Source organism: Peromyscus californicus, unplaced genomic scaffold (genome assembly GCF_007827085.1).
Source record: "Peromyscus californicus insignis strain IS unplaced genomic scaffold, ASM782708v3 Scaffold_13__1_contigs__length_99412109, whole genome shotgun sequence".
Classification (NCBI taxonomy): Eukaryota; Metazoa; Chordata; class Mammalia; order Rodentia; family Cricetidae; genus Peromyscus; species Peromyscus californicus.
The window spans coordinates 80,650,741-80,668,749 of NW_026294424.1; the positions used below are offsets into that span (position 1 = coordinate 80,650,741).

At 34.8% G+C, this 18,009-nt stretch overlaps 1 protein-coding gene across 1 annotated transcript; it reads right to left on the bottom strand.

Moving 5' to 3' along the window:
* Positions 1 to 222: 222 nt before the first annotated feature.
* Csn2 (casein beta) lies at positions 223 to 16,350 on the bottom strand. Its single transcript, XM_052735826.1, has 6 exons — positions 16,300 to 16,350; positions 14,824 to 14,826; positions 14,367 to 14,387; positions 14,241 to 14,282; positions 12,275 to 12,796; positions 223 to 285 (listed from the first exon to the last, which is right to left on the bottom strand). The coding sequence occupies exons 1-6, from the start codon at positions 16,348 to 16,350 to the stop codon at positions 223 to 225; spliced, it is 702 nt and encodes a 233-aa protein (XP_052591786.1).
* Positions 16,351 to 18,009: the final 1,659 nt, after the last annotated feature.

Below are 18,009 nucleotides of genomic sequence, written 5' to 3' on the forward strand. Positions count from 1 at the left end.
TCTGTATGAATGTTACCCCTTCTTCATGGAATAGTGCCTCTGACACATGTAAAGCAAAACAGTAAGGTTCTATGCTTTATGATACTAAAGTAGAATTGATAGCAAATCACACAGTAAAACTAAACGTGTGTTTTAATCATCTCAGCTACACTAAGTGTGTGTGAGTGTTTGTGTTTGTTTGTGGTATGAGATGTTCCTTATTTTTCCCCCTAAAATATCACATTAACGAAAACGATAATCTTCTGACTTACGTGACAGCATTTTCTTGTGTTTGCCTGGTGGCATCTGTAATGATAACACAAAAAGTTACAGCTTAGTAAAAAAAAATTATCTTTACATAAAAAACAGGAGTAATGTTTATCAGTAGTAGACAAATAAAAATGACCCTGTGAGTTAAAAAGGAAATGACTAGCAAAGTATATAAAATCATAACAATTCTCCCCTCAAATTTAAATAATATAGCTAACCATGCCTTTCCACCTCTACTTACAGATGTGACTGGAACCTCTGTCCTCTTCACTTCCCCTCTCCATGCATCATATGGAACGACCATCTTACCCAAAGGCTTAACTGCTACTCTAGAATAGGAAAATGCCGTAGAGAAGGCACTCATTCACCCTGAGTTGTCTACTGCTTATTAGATAGCACAGCACCCTTCCTTAAGCTAACCTTTCCTAGACAGATTCTGTTTAAATTCCGGTTGCATCATGCCAGTAGGGAAAACACCCGAGCAGAGAGAATCAAAGTCTTTAACTAAGTTTCTATAATGGAAATTTTGTTTTAAAAGTCATTTAATCGATTCTTCTGTAAATGCTATCATCTGGAGTAATCGTGTGCAGTAACTGAGATTTTCTTTCTCCTCCTTTCAATAAATTACGTTTTAAGGCACAAATCATGTTTTTGTCATTACTGGATATTTACATAACGTTGCGGAGTGTTTGTGTGTGTGTGAAATTGTGTGTGAGCTAAGTTTATGGCATTTTAACAAATTTTTTTAGATATCTTTACTTCTAGCTGGTACAGAAAGTCACAAAGGATACTTGTAAGCTATATACAGCATCTTTAAAGTTGATTTTATCATAAACTATCTACCACCTGAGTATACAGACTTATGCATCATTATGTGAGTGGTGGGACACTAGGAGTTTGAACCTGGTTATGCTTTACTTCTACCCTCTGAATACATTTGAGGCAGCATCACAATCATATGTTAAAAATAACCCTACAAGAGCAAACATATCAATTGAATCCAACATTATTAACAGAACAGACAGCTGTATTTTCTGCAGTCTAAACTGTAGTGCCAACGTAGGTTAAATCTCTCTGTGAGACTGTTGAGTGAAGTGAGACATTTTATTTGTAGAATAAAATAAATTGCTTCTCTTTCCTTACTTTTAAAATCATTTTGAAGAAGATAGACTTACAAGATTGCTGTGTGTAAGACAAATACCAGGAACTTTAAAATTTTCACGCTTAAAATATGTGTCACCTGCAATAAGTACCTGTTGTATCGTTTTTGCTTTTGTGAGGGGGGGCCTGTCACCCAGCTCCCAAATAAATCACACACAGAGGCTTATTCTTAATTATGAATGTCTGGCCTTAGTTTAGCTTAGTTCCTTGCCAACTTTTCTTAACTTATTCCATCTATCTTTTGCCTCTGGTCTTTTCCTTTTCTCTAACTTCAGTAAATCTTACTCTGTAGCTTGCTGTGTAGCTGGGTGGCTGACTCCTGGCATTGTCCTCCTCCTCTGACTGCTAGATCTTAGATCTCTCCTCCCAGTTTTCTCCTTCTATACATACTCTCTCTCTCTGCCAGCCCTGCCTATCCTTTCTCCTGCCTTGCTATTGGCCAGTTCTTTATTAGACCATTAGATGTTTTAGACAGGCACAGTAACACAACTTCACAGAGTGAAACAAATGCAACATAAACAAAAGTAACACACCTTAAATTATTCTACTACAAGTACCTATCATTGCCTTGTGAACTTTTCATGATCCTTCATTATCCTCCAAAAAAATATCAGGAAGTAGAATCACATTACTGTATGACTCATTAACATTCCCCCTTTTAGTCAACAGTATTTTTTTACCTAGAAATACAGTACACTGTTATTTACAACTTAACTATAGGAAACACAATTTCTAGTGCACCTTTTTCTACCTCTTTACTCTATACATCGGGAGAATTAGTCTTTTGTAGCCATTCAAACTATACACTGCAAAATGAGCAGTGTGAGAATTAACCAGGAATGGTTTATATTCTTCCTAGAATTAGTGAAGGCAAGATCTCATGCAACACCATCTATTATTTGACTTTAAAGAAATCGAGACACTAACCACAGCTCTTCAAAGCATTCTCCACACTAAGTAGTAATGAGCAAAAGCATGGATATCAGACTTTGTAAGATTATATTTCTTTCACTAGGTAAAGGATGTAAAACTCATAGGTAGAGAGCAAGCATTATGCTGAGAAATATGATCTAATTGCAGGATCCTTCCTATAGAACTTAATTTCTCTGCATTCAAGGGATATAAACATATAACTGATTCTTGTTTGGAATCTGAGAATGGGGAGCCCTGTGAGTGTTTCTAATGATAGCTAGAATATGCTCATCATTCACGGATATTCCAATAATATATATATATCTTCTGTTATTGTTGCTATTAAATGCTTCATGGAGAAATAATAAGACTTATATGTCATAACTTCTTGTCTAACCATCTTTTATGCAATGCTTATCATGATAAAGATAAACATAATAGAATTTTATGAGTATTTTAAGTAGTTTTCTATTTAATAATGTATTTTCTGATACAGTAGATTTTATCATTGATGTTCCACTTTCCTAAATGTCACCTAAGACCTGCAAAGTGAAGTTGAAGTTTTCCTGGTCCCACCCAGTTCCTGGGGCTCCATGGTCCCTCAGTCACTCAGACCCAAATAAACACACCGAGGCTTATATTAATTGCAACTGCTGTGCCATTGTCTCAGACTTATTACTGACTAGCTCTTACAGTTAAATTAACCCATGATTCTTATTTATGTTCAGCCATGTGGCTTGGTACCTTTTTTCAGTTCTGCCTTTACATCTTGCTTTCTGTGTCTGGATGGTGACTCCTGACTCAACCTTCCTCTTCCCAGAATTCTCTTTGTCTGCTTATCATGCCTATACTTCCTGCCTGGCTACTGGCCAATCAGTGTTTTATTTATCAACCAATCAGAGCAACACACATTCACAGAATATAGAACGATATACCAGAGAACCAAAATTTGTAAATTCAAGTGCTATTTCATCTAGTATCTGTGACCTGAATGAAGCACTAATCTTTTTTTTTTTTTTTTGGTTTTTTCGAGACAGGGTTTCTCTGTGTAGATTTGTGCCTTTCCTGGAACTCACTTGGTAGCCCAGGCTGGCCTCGAACTCACAGAGATCTGCCTGCCTCTGCCTCCCGAGTGCTGGGATTAAAGGCGTGCGCCACCACCGCCCGGCGAAGCACTAATCTTAAAAGATTTTATGCATCAGTGTGGATTTTCAATCAGTTCTAAAAGCAATAAACACGTGACTCACACACAGGGCAAAAGACACAGGTAGGCAAAGCACTGAAGAATAAATAAAGATTTATTTCTATATTTTATTAAGATACTAGTATATTCTACTATGGTTTGTGTGGTCTCTTCTATCCTGCATTTGAGCTACAGCCATAGAATGTTATTTACACAATATCCATTCATTTTATTTTAGGTAGTCGGAATTCATTCATTTCAATTATAGTAAAATATTCCATTCCATTGTACTCAATTTATCCAAAATATTATTGAATCACAATTTTGTGGATTTTAGTTTGAAGGATCAATACATATATTGCTATTTCCATTGGTACATGTTTTAGTTGAACATATTTATCTTGGCAATTGGCAATTATTCTTCACTTTATCATATATTATACAGGCATCTAAAACACATAAGCCCATCCATATACTCACTTGGAAAATCAAGTTTTAGCAAAGAACACCTCTAAATCGATCTAATAGCACCCCCCCCCTCAGTATTTGGTTTTTCTCACTATCTGATCTGGTTCCTTGTCTCATTCCCTTAAATAATATCTGGTCACTCTGGCTTGTTCTCAGTGTTATGTGAGTTTGGTTTTTACTAGAATCTTTCTAACTCATGATACTTTCTCTTAGTAAGTAAGCATGCACTGTCTCCCTTCCTGGTTTTTTGTTGTTGTGGTTGTTGTTGTTGTTGTTGTTGACAGACCTACATTTACCAAAGCCGAGCTGCTGTCTTTGCAAAATCCTATTGCTGTTGTCATTGTGTATGTGTGTGTGAGAGATTCTGAACAAACTCTTCCTTATCATGTTTTAATAATTATTAAATATCTTTTTAACACAACATGCCTTACAATGAGACTAGTCTTTGACCAGTAGACAAAATATACTGTCACCAATTTTTAACAAATACTAACAGATATTTTGCATGTTCTTTGCCAACTTTTATTTAAGTTAGCATTGCAAAGCATTCTTTTATCGCTGTTCTTTTTGTTGTTGTTGCTTCATTTTGTTCTGATTTTATACTGCATTTCTGGACTTTAATTCTTTTCATTTCAGCCCCTTTGGCTATTATATACTGTCTTGAATTTGTATTTTCACTGAGAACTAGAGATGTGAACACCTTCCTGATTTTATTAATCATCAAAATTTCTTTCTTGTTCTAGCTAGTCAAGTATCTGAGGCTAGAATAGAACAAATTATTTTAGCAAACTTTAAGAATGGTCATGTGTCTTAGTTAGGGTTTCTATTGCTGTAAAAAGACACCATGACTATGTCAACTCTTATAAGGAAAACATTTAATTGAGAGGGCTCGTTTACAGTTTCAGAGATTCAGTATCATCGTAGTGGGGAGCATGGTGGCATGCAGGCAGACATGGTGCTGGTGTTAAAAGTCCTACATCTTCCAAGCAGCAGGAAATTAACGGACAGTCACACTGAGAGAAGCTTGAGCAAAAGAGACCTCAAAGCCTACCCTCACAGTGACACACTTCCTCCAGCAAGGCTACAGCAAGGAAGTAATAGTATTACTTCCTTTAGGGACCATTTTCCTTCCAACTACCACATCATGTAGCTAGGCTATTTATACAAAAGTGATCCTTTCTGTTGCATAGGTTATACACTGTAATAATGGTTGTCTTACTAATCTGAATTTGGTTCTTTATACATTTCATATGTAAGCCATTCAACCATGAAGCCTGCTGGGGTCTGCACCAGGTCCTCTCCATATGTATGGTAGTTAGCTTGGTGATTTGAGGGACTCCTAAATGTGGGTGTGGGTGTACCTCTGATGCTTTTGCCTACTCTTAGGACTCTTTTCCTCCTGTTAGGTTGTCTTTGTCTAGTCTCAGTATGAGGGCTTTTGCCTTGTCTTACTGTATCTTGTTTAGTCATGTTTGGTTGTCATCTTTTGGAGACCTGCTCTTCTCTGAAGAAGAAACAGAGAAGGAATTAATCTGGGGAAGATGGGAGGTGGGGGAACTGGGAGGAATGGAGGAAGGGGAAACTGCAGTCAGGATGTTTTGTATGAGAGAAGAATCTATTTTCAATAAAAATTTTAAAAATACTTTAATAAAATATAATTAAAAAGTAAAAAGAATAATTATAATTTGAAGTTGACTTTTTATGAGTATGGTGAAATTTATTCCTAAAGTAAATTTCTTCAGTGACTTAATAAAATCCTTGGCAGTTTTTGTGTTCACATGTCCTTGGCAGTCATTATGTCTAATTTTTATATTCCCTGCCCTGTGAGTCAACTTATCTGGTTCCCAGTTCTTGCAATGTAAAAGTTCTTATAATCATAGGCCCTTTACTTTTAAATGTTGATTAAGATTTAGCTTGTCCATATCAACAAAATAAAAATGATTATTACATGAAGCCTAGAGTTCAGTGTGGTAATAAATAGTGCTTTCATTACATTAGGTCTTTCAAAGCATGAACACAATATATCTGCCTAGTTATTTAAAGATCTTTTTAATCCATTAACATTTTTCATTTATTGCATGTATCTTATCTTGCATCTGCTTTTTACATTTGTTATTTGTTTTATATATTCATTAGAGTTTTGCTGTCATATTCATTGTTGTGTTTTTTCTAGAAAACTTACTAAACTCACTTCTTAGTTCAAGAGCATTGATTAGATTCACTGAGTTACTCTACTTTAATAGTCACGTGGTCTGCAATACACAATCTATGTACCTTACATTTCTTTTTTTTAAGAAAAGGAAATATTTTCATTTAAACAAAATTATTGTTTTTTTCCTATTATTATATATTAATAATAACTATATAATATATAGTTATTATTAGCTGCTCCAAGCCTCCATCCTCTTGTCTTAGACATGTCTGTAGACTCCTTCCCTTAAGGTGAGAGCCTTGCTTTATTCTTGGGTTTTCCTGAAATTTTTCTTGCATATCGAATGTTCTTCTCTTCTTTGACTCCATTCCAATTCTCTGTGTCAGATCCCACCCTTGGACCCACATGAGTCCGTAAGTGATGGCTTTCGCCTTGCTAGGATAAACTCTCACTTTCAAGTGTTGGTTGAGTTTTTTCCCATTGTATTCCAGCTTCTCTTGTTTTTCACCTATAATAGCCATGGTTAATTCCCAGTTATGAAAAACACAGTCCTGTATGTCATCTAACTACTGCATTAAACTTTGCCTAGTACTACAGATCTTTTGAGATTTTAACACCAATCTGGATCTGGACTACAACTACTTGTAGCACTGTATCCTGGCAGAGAGAGTCATGAATGTCCAAGCTTCAAGAGGATGAACCACATGAACAGATACCTACAATAAAGAAGGCACCTCCTTTATGTATGGGATGTGGAATAGATGTATTCCTTAAATTTTTATTTCTTGATTTTCTCCATAATTAGATTAGTACTCTAGTACTAGAAATATGATGAGAACTGCCACTCCTACCTTAATCTTTAGCCTACAATCTTATTTATTCCACCATTTAGTATGACATATGAAGCTTTCTGTGTACACATAGTTTTATTGAAAATAGGTTTTTTTTCCTCACATATTACATCCCAATTACAATTCTGCTCATAGTTTCTTACCTCCTCACCTCCTATCTCCTTTCTGTCTCTCAATACAAAATAATCAGTCTTCTGTAATAAAAAAGAAAAGAATACAAAACAAAAACTAACACTTAGGAATTGAACAAAATAAACAAATGGAAGGAAAAGGGCCCAAGATAAGGCACAAGAAAGAGAAACCTTCTCACTCACACATCAGAAATCCCATTAAAACTCTTAACTGGAAGCTATAATATAAACAGAAAGAACCTGTAGGGTAAGACTATACACACACACACACACACACACACACACACACACACACACACACACACACACACACACATATATATATATATATATATATATATATATTCAGATAAATTTTTTTAAAAAATCAAAGAAGAGCCCTGACACAACATTATGAGACAAGAAACTTCCAAAGATGTCATTGAGTTCAGGGCAGTTGAATCTCTTAATTCTCAATGTTTGAGACAGCATGAGCAACACCTATGCAATCTCAAACCAGACAAAATCCCAGTAACAGGAGCAAAGCCCCATCTTCAGCTAAGCAGATCTTGGCAACTGATGACTTCTGAGAGGAGAATCACTTATATTAAATGTGCATACTCTGGTGGGTTGACGACCCTCTGATGATGGTCCACAGATGAAAGAGTATGAGGACAGCACGAATTGGACTTGATAGGTAGAAAAAAAATAATAAAATACAGCTGAATGGGTTGTGAAATAGAGATAGATCTGGGAAGAGTGTAGGGAGGAGGAGGACAGGGGTGAAAATGAACAAAACATTTTGTACTAAATTCTAAAAGAAGTAATAAAAAAATCAGAAAAATGTACCACCTTAAGAGCCTAGTTATCCTACTGTATTATATGAACTTTGAGATGAAATGTCTTTGGGAATATTTTAATTACAAAAGCAACTTCATTACAATGACTGTAGTTTTATATGAATAATGTAACAAGCATTTTCATCAGAGTTTCAATATTTTGTGGCTAATAATTGACAACTGTACATCACACGTCCCTCAGTCAGCATTTTATTAGTTTTCATGACTGAGTTTTGAAGAATACTACAACCTTAAAAATAAAATGTTAATTACATTTTAAAGATTAGGCAACTGGGACAGAAAGATAAAGTAAATCAGAATGGCTATGTTTAAGTACACATGTGGTGCCCCCATTTAAACCTAGCAAACATATTTACATAGCCTGTGTCCTTACCCTCTACTCCTTTACATGCCACTTTGAGAAAAAAATTATTAAACTGAGAAGCTGATCTACAAAATAAGATGCCAATAGATCTTTGATCTCTTGAACAGATCTAAGGGTAGGTATCTGAAATCTCTCTTAGCTTGTGATGTCAACGGCATTTGCCTTCTCTTACCTATGACATCAATATCCTACATCCCATCTCCATTGTAGTAGATGTTCTCCTTCTGTTTCTGATTCTGACTTTCTTTTTCTCATCTCATAAGGGTAACTGTCATATTGAATTAAAGGCCAAACCTACATCCACATGATGTCACCTGAACTGTACCTTCAGTAATCTGATGTCCAAATAAAGTGAAAATCTTAGATTCCAGAAGGACATGGAATTTAGAAAACCGTGCTATCCAGTATTAACAGTGAATAAAGGGGGTGAATTAATAATGACTGCTATGTTTCCAATTGTATGACAGAATAGACTGTGGGTCTTTTAATTTTGTGGGAAGATTGAGAAACAAGCAAACTGGGAGAGATTCCAGATGAATCTAAGCTCTATTTGTCCATGGCAGTGTGAGATACCCATTAGACACTGAAGTGTCAAGTCAAAAAGGCAACCAAGGGTGTAGATTTTGTGTCTACCCGAGTAAGTTTGAGATGTTAGCTGAAACTCGGCTTAGAATAGGGCCTGCCAAACTGGCAGTGGTTACTCAGGCTTAGACCCATGCATAGAGTACTGTGTGGCAGCAAAACTTCCACAAGAACAAATGAGAGCAGCAGGCGAGTTATGGTAAATCAAAGGTTGATATGGTTGGAGATTTCAGATGAGGAGAAGTATATTTAAATAACAAGGATAGTCAACTTTAGCAATTATCACAGAGACACTGGCTAAATGAAAGCAGGTGAGTGAGATGACAACTGTTGAAATTCTTCAAAAAATATAGCTTGTTTTTTTGTGATGAGCAAAAATGTGCCTGGAGTGGGTTTCAAATTTAAAGGACTATCTAAAGTGAACCAAAGAAGTTGGAACAATTTAGAAGTACTACATGGAAGAGATTTCCCTTTTAAGATGGACATTTCAGCACATATAAGGCTTTCATTACAATTATGGTATAATAAGGAAAGGGAAACACTTGATATAAAAAGTATTAATTGTTAAATATTAGTTAGTGCATAAATTCAGGAAATGGAATGTATAATAAAAATGTAAAAATGAAATAAATACTGTATAAATGAAAAAAAGTTGCTATAAAGAGAGAGAGAGAGTTCATCACAATGTAACAGTCACTACAAAGCCAGAGGAAATTATGATCAGAGCATCACCTACAACTTTCTTCACTGGACAATTGTAGCTAATAGTTTTGGTTGTGGTAGAGTACTGATATGTTAGTGTAAAGGCATTGGAAGTACACAGACACAGTGAGATGCTGCCGTGTTCTCTCTAGTTCATTAAGGTTGTTGCTAATGCACTATAAAAAAACCTTAGTGAGAATCTTTGCAACACATTATGGGTGTGAAATTGAAATAATGAGAGAATAAACATCTCCCAGAGCATCACTTAGCTACCATGTGACAGAAGTGTGTCACAGATTTCACATTTGTAATTATCTTTCTAGATGACTAGAAAATGTACCACCCAGTATAGCATCTATTTGAGTGAAAGTTACAGATGCTGTAAGTGCACAGGAAAATAAGAATGAACCAAGATTTCCAAAAACAAAAGGAATATACATAAATCTAAATTTTCTTCTGTGCCTTGTTTTTTGTTTAATCATCATTTTAAAACATTGCATTTGATTTCGAAATGCTCTTCCACATTTATCATTAGTATATCTATTTTATTTTCATTGTTTAGATTTTTTAAATTTATTTTTTGCCTTATTTTGTTTGCTTTTAAACAAGGTGTCATCAGGTAGCCCAAACCACCTACAACTCATTATGCAGGTCAGCCTGGCCTCAGATGCTTGACTATCAAGCCTCACCTTCAAGTTCAAGCAATATTGGTGTGCATCCCCACAGCAGTTAGTGGTATGATAATTTTAAATGTCCATAATAATTTTACATTAACACTGAATAATCTTTAGAAAGTTTGAAAAATTACAATAAAGACAAGACAATTTAAATATGCCTAAAGGATTATTTATTGAAATGACTGGAAAGGAAATAGGTTCTCAAAGAAATAATAGCAAATCCAATTGCACAAACTATTTTGTATACATTATTGACATGCGTTTTCAACTCAATATTAATCTTTTACATTATATGAAACACAATTGGAAAGTATAAAGAGTTCATGACTCAAATTCAAATGAAATGAATACCATATAATACATAGAATAAATGAAAGAATAAAATTTCTTTTTTTCTATGTAGATTCATTCAGAAATATATCATTTTTGGTAGCATGATCCAAAGATGAAAAAGTTGATGCATTTCCCGTCTCAGTCAATTCTGTGAAAGAAAGGATGTAGAATCAGTTTTGTGTTGTTAAATCAGTGGTTCTCAACCTTCCTAATGCTGCAACCCTTTAATAGTGTTCCTCATGTTGTGGTGACCCCAACCATAAAATGATTTCGTTGCTACTTAATAACCGTAATTTTGCTACTGTTATAAATTGTAATGTAAGTATTTGATATGCAGGATATGTGATATGTGACTCTTGTGAAAGGGCCCTTGAACTCATATTGGGGTCTTGACCCACAGGTTGAGAATCCTAGTTTTACATTCATTCACCTCTCACCATTTATAGTCCAAAAAAACCAATTGTTTTACTACAGGTACTCTATGTTCTTTTCCTTAGAGGCATATAATTTCTATTCAATGGCATATCAGCTCACAAGAAATTATTGCAAAATATCTAGTCTTTCTTCAGTCCTAAATGGTTTTGTAGTTTAGAATCTCAAAGCTACATTATCTGCCCTATTGTATCTTTTAAATACCTGGACTGAGTAATTTTCTTTTGAATAATGAATTAAAAAACAATTTTAAATTTAGTAAACATAAAGTTTCTGAAACATAAGGTATGCATTGAAATTAAAATTGACCTGTAACAAAAGCTACAGTGTGTTCACATAAAATATGAGGAAATTTTATTTTTGAGTTTCATATAACTTAATGATACAATATGCTAAGATAAAAGCTTTTGGAATGAAACAGATCTATATCAATGGCAAACAAATAAAATTAAAATTTCCTTGAAATTTAAGCTATGCCTAGTGTCATGTTGTTAAGAAGCTGTCAACCAGTGAAAACACAGTGATAAGTAAGTTAATACTTTGATGAAATTTGCTACTCCGCTGTGTTTCTATAGGAGAATGAAATGTAAAAAGATGTCTACAAAAATAATCATTCTATCTTCAATTTCCAGAAACTTACCAAAAATGAGGAGGAGATATTAACCTGGAAATCCTCTTAGACCTTAAAAGCAAACAAATACAAATAAATAAGTATACATTTTCCCCTCTTAGTGTAACACCTGCCTAAAGTATGTCCAAGTTAGCAAAACATCTCTATCTTTTGACTCCAAGTATATATACTCAAAAAGAACAAATAAACTGCAGTATGTGGATAATACATATGCACAAGGAAATTTTAGAACTCTACAAAAGAAACTGTTATTCAAATCTATTGAATTGCCAAGTTTAACTGTGGTTTAGTCAACCTTAGTACTCTCAAGATCAGAATTCCAGTGAACTAGTTAAATCAGCATTCTCATAATTGCCTATTTCCAACAGGCCATTACTTTTGTCTTGGCAATCATAACAGTTCCACCAGAATCTGTAAGTCACTAGGCACTGGGAATCAGGTTGAAGTGAAGATCTCTAGGTGATTCCATTTCATAGCTCACACTGAGGATCCTCGATTTATTAATGAATTATATATACTCTTCCATTCTAGAGCTCCTGTTTCTTCTATTAATGTCATCATATGCACATTTTGAGAGGCTTAGAAAGGGAAGTAAATTTATACTTACAGTGACTTGGTGAAGTGATTGATTGGAAGGGAGCAGGAGGGTGGAGTTAAGCAGAAGGTCTAGGTACTGCAGAAGGGCTTGGACAGCCATATCACTTTGAAGAAAAGGTGCTACTTGCTGGAGAAAGTACAGAACTTTGGAATGAGGAACAGACAGGGGGGCCTGAGCAGAAACCACAGGAGTCTGAGGGAAAGCCTGCAGGACTTGTGCCAGGAGCTGGGCCTGAGCCTGAGGAATGTGCTGATTGGCAAGGTTAGCAGTGCTGAAGACTTGGCTAGCTAGACGGAGCACAGTTTCAGCGTTGACGTAGGGTATGGCTTTGGTTTTGGGAAGGATGGTGGCTTTAGCTTTAAGGAAGTTTTCCAGGTCAGGAGAAATGACAGGCCCGAGAGAAGGCACCACAGGGGGTTGAGCAATAGGCTGGGCGTTTTGTGCAATGGGAGTGCAAGAGATGGGCTGATCATAAGGAAAGGCCTGAGGCTGGGACTGGATGAAGGGGGGAATTTTATTCTGGAGCACATCCTAGAAAGAAGAGATTCACCCTTTCAGTCCACAATTCAGCAGCAGCATCTTTCTTAATTAATTAATAATCGTTTAGCCAATGACAATTGAGCAAAGGAGTGAATTTGCTCAAGAAACTATCATGTTTCATTTGCTTAAAAAACTATCTTGGCCTAGCTGGGTATGGTGTCTAATGCCTCTAAATCTATCAGTTGGGAGCTTGAGGCAGGAGGATTGCTACAACTTTGAGACCAATCTGAGCTAAATGGTGCATTCTAGACAAGCCTAGGGTACAGAGTAAGAAGCGATCTCAACTTCTTTTTTTTTTTTAAGATACACAAAATAAGCCTTTAAGAAAATAGTTAAAGTATTCTCAAAGGATTTCACCCTAACATATTCTACTCATAGACTAATTATGGTGCAAAATTAAGTTGATGTTCAGGATTTTTTTATTATCTTTTCACTTTTTTCAAAGCCATTTCTACATCTATCTGTAGTATATATTCTTATGTACGAGACAGCACTGATTTTTTCAACCTTTGTAAATTGATAATAGAACAAATTCTTTGTATAATTTAAGGCAAATTAATTTTAAAAGGTGTAGTGGGACAATACTAAAATTTATTTTATTTGATTTTAAAGAAAAAAATCAGCCTTAATTTGTGACTAAATTCTGTGAGCTACTTAGCATTGGTCAACTTCTAGAATGGCTTCTCTGGGTTTTCTTAACCTTAAATAGTTTTCTTAACCTTTTAAAGAGGTATCAATTTTTTAAATTTTTAGTTTGATTTAGAAAATATAATGTGAGCAGCAAGCAATTTACTACAGAAAAAAAATTCTCAAAGTTAAACTATTATACTGCATTGAATATATGGCCATACATGTGATTTAATAGTGGAAAACCATCGATTTGAAGGCAAGCTCTTATACTTTCTGTCACAGCATAAGCAGTGGTTCATCTGGTTGTTCTATATCTCACTCATCCTATCTTTGGACTAGAAATACCATCAAAACTAGGTAAACATAAAGTACAAATGTTACCATAAGCCAAAAGTTGAATTAAAACCCTTGACTCAACTGAAAGCCAATTAACTACATCCATGGGAAAATTTTAAGAATGTTTTCAGCTTACAGGTAAAGAAAGGGAACTACAAAGAGACTAATAAGCAAGATTATTCAGCCGGTAGGTGGTCAGTTTAGGATTTCTGCCACGTTGTTGATATTTGCTTTTATCATCAGATTCATGTAGAAAATAAAAGGAACATGGCTTCTACTGGAGAAATGCATATGCTGAGTATTAAGAATACACAATACCACTAGTAACTGCAATCATGATGTAGAAAGTGTGCTGACACCCGAGTGTGAATGCGTAGCCCTGGTGGTGTATGACCACTCTTTACTCTGAACATGCACAGGGCATTACGCATCACAAGAAGGAGACGCACATTCTTCACGAGCAATTTACCTTTGCTTGCAGTTGTTGCATCTCCTCCACCATTTGAAACTTCTGACAGAAATAAAGTGAACATTAAAAACCTCCAAATTGTCAACTTCAATACCAAACCATGGATATTAAATATAATGGGTTTACCTCATCGGTGTGTTCGGTAGACTGCGTCAGAAAAAAAAAAAAAAGAAACATTGAGTTTTACTGAGTAAATAATAGTTTAAATGTATATTAAAAATTAAAGTATTTGGTAGCTGCTTTGATAGATTCCTAGTGGGAAAGTTGGTGAAACTTATAAACCACTTAAAACATTTTGTATAAGCCTATTGTGTACAAAAAAAAAAAAAAAAGATGAGTGCAGTCAAGAGAGAAAAGTGAATTAGTGGGCACATTATTTAAAGAGACATCTGAACAATGCTAGTTGCCCCTACAACCATAGTTCTTTCTCTGGCTACAAATGATCTTTAAATTCCATTTGATTCTTAAAACCAAACGCACAAACGTAGCTGAAAATACAGTCTAATGACAATACATTCTGGAAGTCACTCTTAGTTCACTTGCTAATATGTTAGCTTCCAAATAAACGATAAGAAATAAATACTTCCTCTGAAGAGAAAAGTATGTATTTGTATTCTCCAGTAAACAAATGGTAACACATACAAAAAAGTAGTTCAAGGTAAAGACGTCTATGTGATACTCTCAGGTATATTTCGGACTGCAGTGCATCTCACTTATTTTTATTTACCTACATGACAACTTTAATAACCAAATGCATCCCTTCTACAAGCAGGTTTACGTACTACAGAACAAGTATGTTATTTCTCCTGGCATCTGTCTTTACTTCAGGTTGTAGCTCCTAGCCAATGAGTGACCCACAAAAGGCACATAGTAAATATTAAAAACACAGGTCAAATTAGGGAGAGCTCTTAGCAGAGAACACAACTGTGAGCTTCTCAAATAAAAGGGGTATAAGAGGCAGTGAAAACACTTCAAATAATAAACCAACTTGGTAAATTCCAGAATATGAGGCTATCTAGATATTTTATGCCTCAAATATAATGCAAAGCACATTTACCTAAGTGGGATATGGTATAGTGTGACTAACACAATGTAACTTAACAGAAAGACAACACTTCACTGTTCTAAGTCTAGAAGCTACCTCTGAGTGACAATTGTCTTACCTCACTGTTGGAAATGCACTCAGAATGTAAAACAAATTAATAATACATATATTTTCATTTTTGGATCCAATTAGGACTTCCAGATAATGTAGTTATTATAGGGTTAGAAAATGTGCTTAATTAAACCTCTTACCTCAGAGGATATGCTGAGTGATTCCTTTTGTAAAAAGAAATAAACAAACAAACAAAAACATTATTAGTGACTATATCTACCTTGTTACTAAACATGCTTCCTATTTGACTTTTATGTCATCTACCTGTTTCAGAAACTTAAAAAGCAAAAAAAAATTGTTATATGCCTTTTAGAATCTTGAAAGCTTATATTTACTCTCTCTCTCTGATAATTTAGCAAAATTTTATTGGTACATTCTTACATTAGGTGAATTTGTGCATAATTTTTGATGAGTGACAAAAAAGAAGTTACTTTAATTTCTACTAAAATCTTTTTTATTATGCCTATGAGACTACCACAATTCTCAATTGTTTTCCTTCCTCTGAATATCTTTGGACAGACACAGTAAGACTTGACCTGGTCATCTAAAGAGATGCATACACTCTGTCACCAGAATGAGATACTCAAGTTGCATGTATGAGTCTACTTCTGAGGAGTCATATTTTTTTCATGTATTTCTATTTCTAGTGCCTTGTTTTGTTTCTTATTTGTCTGTTTTACTTTTTGTTAGGGAATCGGTGGTACAATAATGCAGTAAACATTTGTCCCAGCTTCGAGACACTACAGAAACTTTGTGACACTACGTGACTCTCAAAGAAGCAGTGATTAAATAGATTTGAAACTCTCCATTAATCATACATTGAGCTGTCACTGCTGTTACTGTCTATAAGTGAGCAGACCGAATTCTCTACATCTTAATTACTTAGGAAGCTTCTTTACATACCTCCTTTGCGAGAGCAAGTGCCACAAGGCAGGCAAGGATAAAGACCTTCATGGCTGTCAAGTCCTTTGAATGAAAAGATGAAGAAGTCATAAGAGATTAGTCAGTCTATTAAAGTCAATCCCTGCTCTGGCTCCTAAATACTCCTATTACTAAACATCAAATTCAGACTTCAGCAGCCACCAGCAGGATTTTCAGCTCACAGCTTTTATCCATTCTTTTTTGCTAGTTCTCTTTTGTTAACAGGAATATAGATGACTTACAGAAGCTATGAAGAAGTCATAACTATGGAAACCTTTGATGATCCATTTATTTAAAACTATTTAGCACTTACTGGAGGCCAGACAGTGAAGAGAATATCAAGATCTCAGCACTAGGGAGCCTCACTTCTAGAATGAATTGATAGACAATGTTTATAAATTGCTGCATTGCTTGTGAGTGATCTCAGTATGAAAAATGAAAATTTTTAATATTTTGACAAAGCATTCTTTCCAATACTTGAAGGTGGAAAATTATCCTACTAGTGAAAATTATTCTATTAGTTTTTGGTTTTTCTGACGGATGTTGCATAATTCATTATTAACCTGTATTTCTCTAAAGCCTCCTCTGTGGGTTTCCATATAATTCAATTGTATTAGTTTAAAAGAAAGTTGTACCCTTATAGATTATGCATGTAGGGAGAATCACACGGCAGTTCTTATATTTTATCCTTACCATTTTATATACCTATTTTTAAACAAGAACGTTATTGTTATCTGGTATGGTATAGGCCACTGTTCTTTCAATTCATCGTATTTCCATGATCACTGCTTCTAAGTCATTTCTGATTTCTAGAATTCTTTTACAAATAGAAGACTTTGTTTCTATTTTCCACGTGTCTTAATATTTTTTGAAATATTATGAGCTAGATCAAGAATTCCAAGAGCCTGGACAAGTTTTATGCTTACTATCTTTTTGTTCACAAACATGTAATTTGCAGCTTCTAATTGTTGCCTTATTAATAAATATCATCTATCTATGATATAATTTGAGTGCATTTTATTACTAAAATACATCAAATCAAATAAGATAGCTTATAAGAAATAAATTCTCAGTCTCCTCTTTACTCATTGTCCTTGTATTTATTATTACATTTTCTCATTTTTGCGAAGCTAATAGTCAATGTATTTGTATCAAATCTTTCTAGGCAATTTCTGCATTTTTAAGCCTAGCTTTTAAAATAATCGTATCACTTCTTAAATATTTAATTCATAAAACTGTATTTAGGTAATTGTATTATTTCTATGACCTAATCTAGTTTTAAATAAATTATCAAAATAATATGTCAAAATTATGTCTGAAATTCTTACCTTTAGTGGAGGCCAAGAGTGAAGGAGAAGCTGGGTGGATGATGTTCTATCTGCTTCTGTGACTGTATATATACTGTATTTAATGACATGCTAATTTTGTGGTTTGTCAAACATTCAAGAAGTCCCTTCAATTCCAAGAAGACCACATGATTAAAAAATGGTTTCTTTCAATTGTCCGTCCCAAGAAATTCTGGGGTACATTAAACAAAGCAACAATTCAGAAGCTGGTGTAGGAAACGCATCCAGGAAATGAAATTGTCCAATAACTTAGAATAACTGGTTGGCCCTCCAGCCTAGTACCCAGTTGCTGTAGATTCAGTTCTCTTTGCATCCTGGTGGGGGCTTTCACCTCAGTTGTGGGGCA

Bases quoted from the DNA above. Each gene is read 5' to 3' on its own strand.
- Csn2 (XM_052735826.1), bottom strand. From the start codon at position 16,350: ATGAAGGTCTTTATCCTTGCCTGCCTTGTGGCACTTGCTCTCGCAAAG. The intron at 12,797-14,240 runs GTAAATTGCTCG...TCTTCTTTCTAG, and splicing joins TGCAACAACTGCAAGCAAAG to GATGTGCTCCAGAATAAAAT. The intron at 286-12,274 runs GTAAGTATAAAT...TTATCATTACAG, and splicing joins AATCACTTCACCAAGTCACT to ATGCCACCAGGCAAACACAA.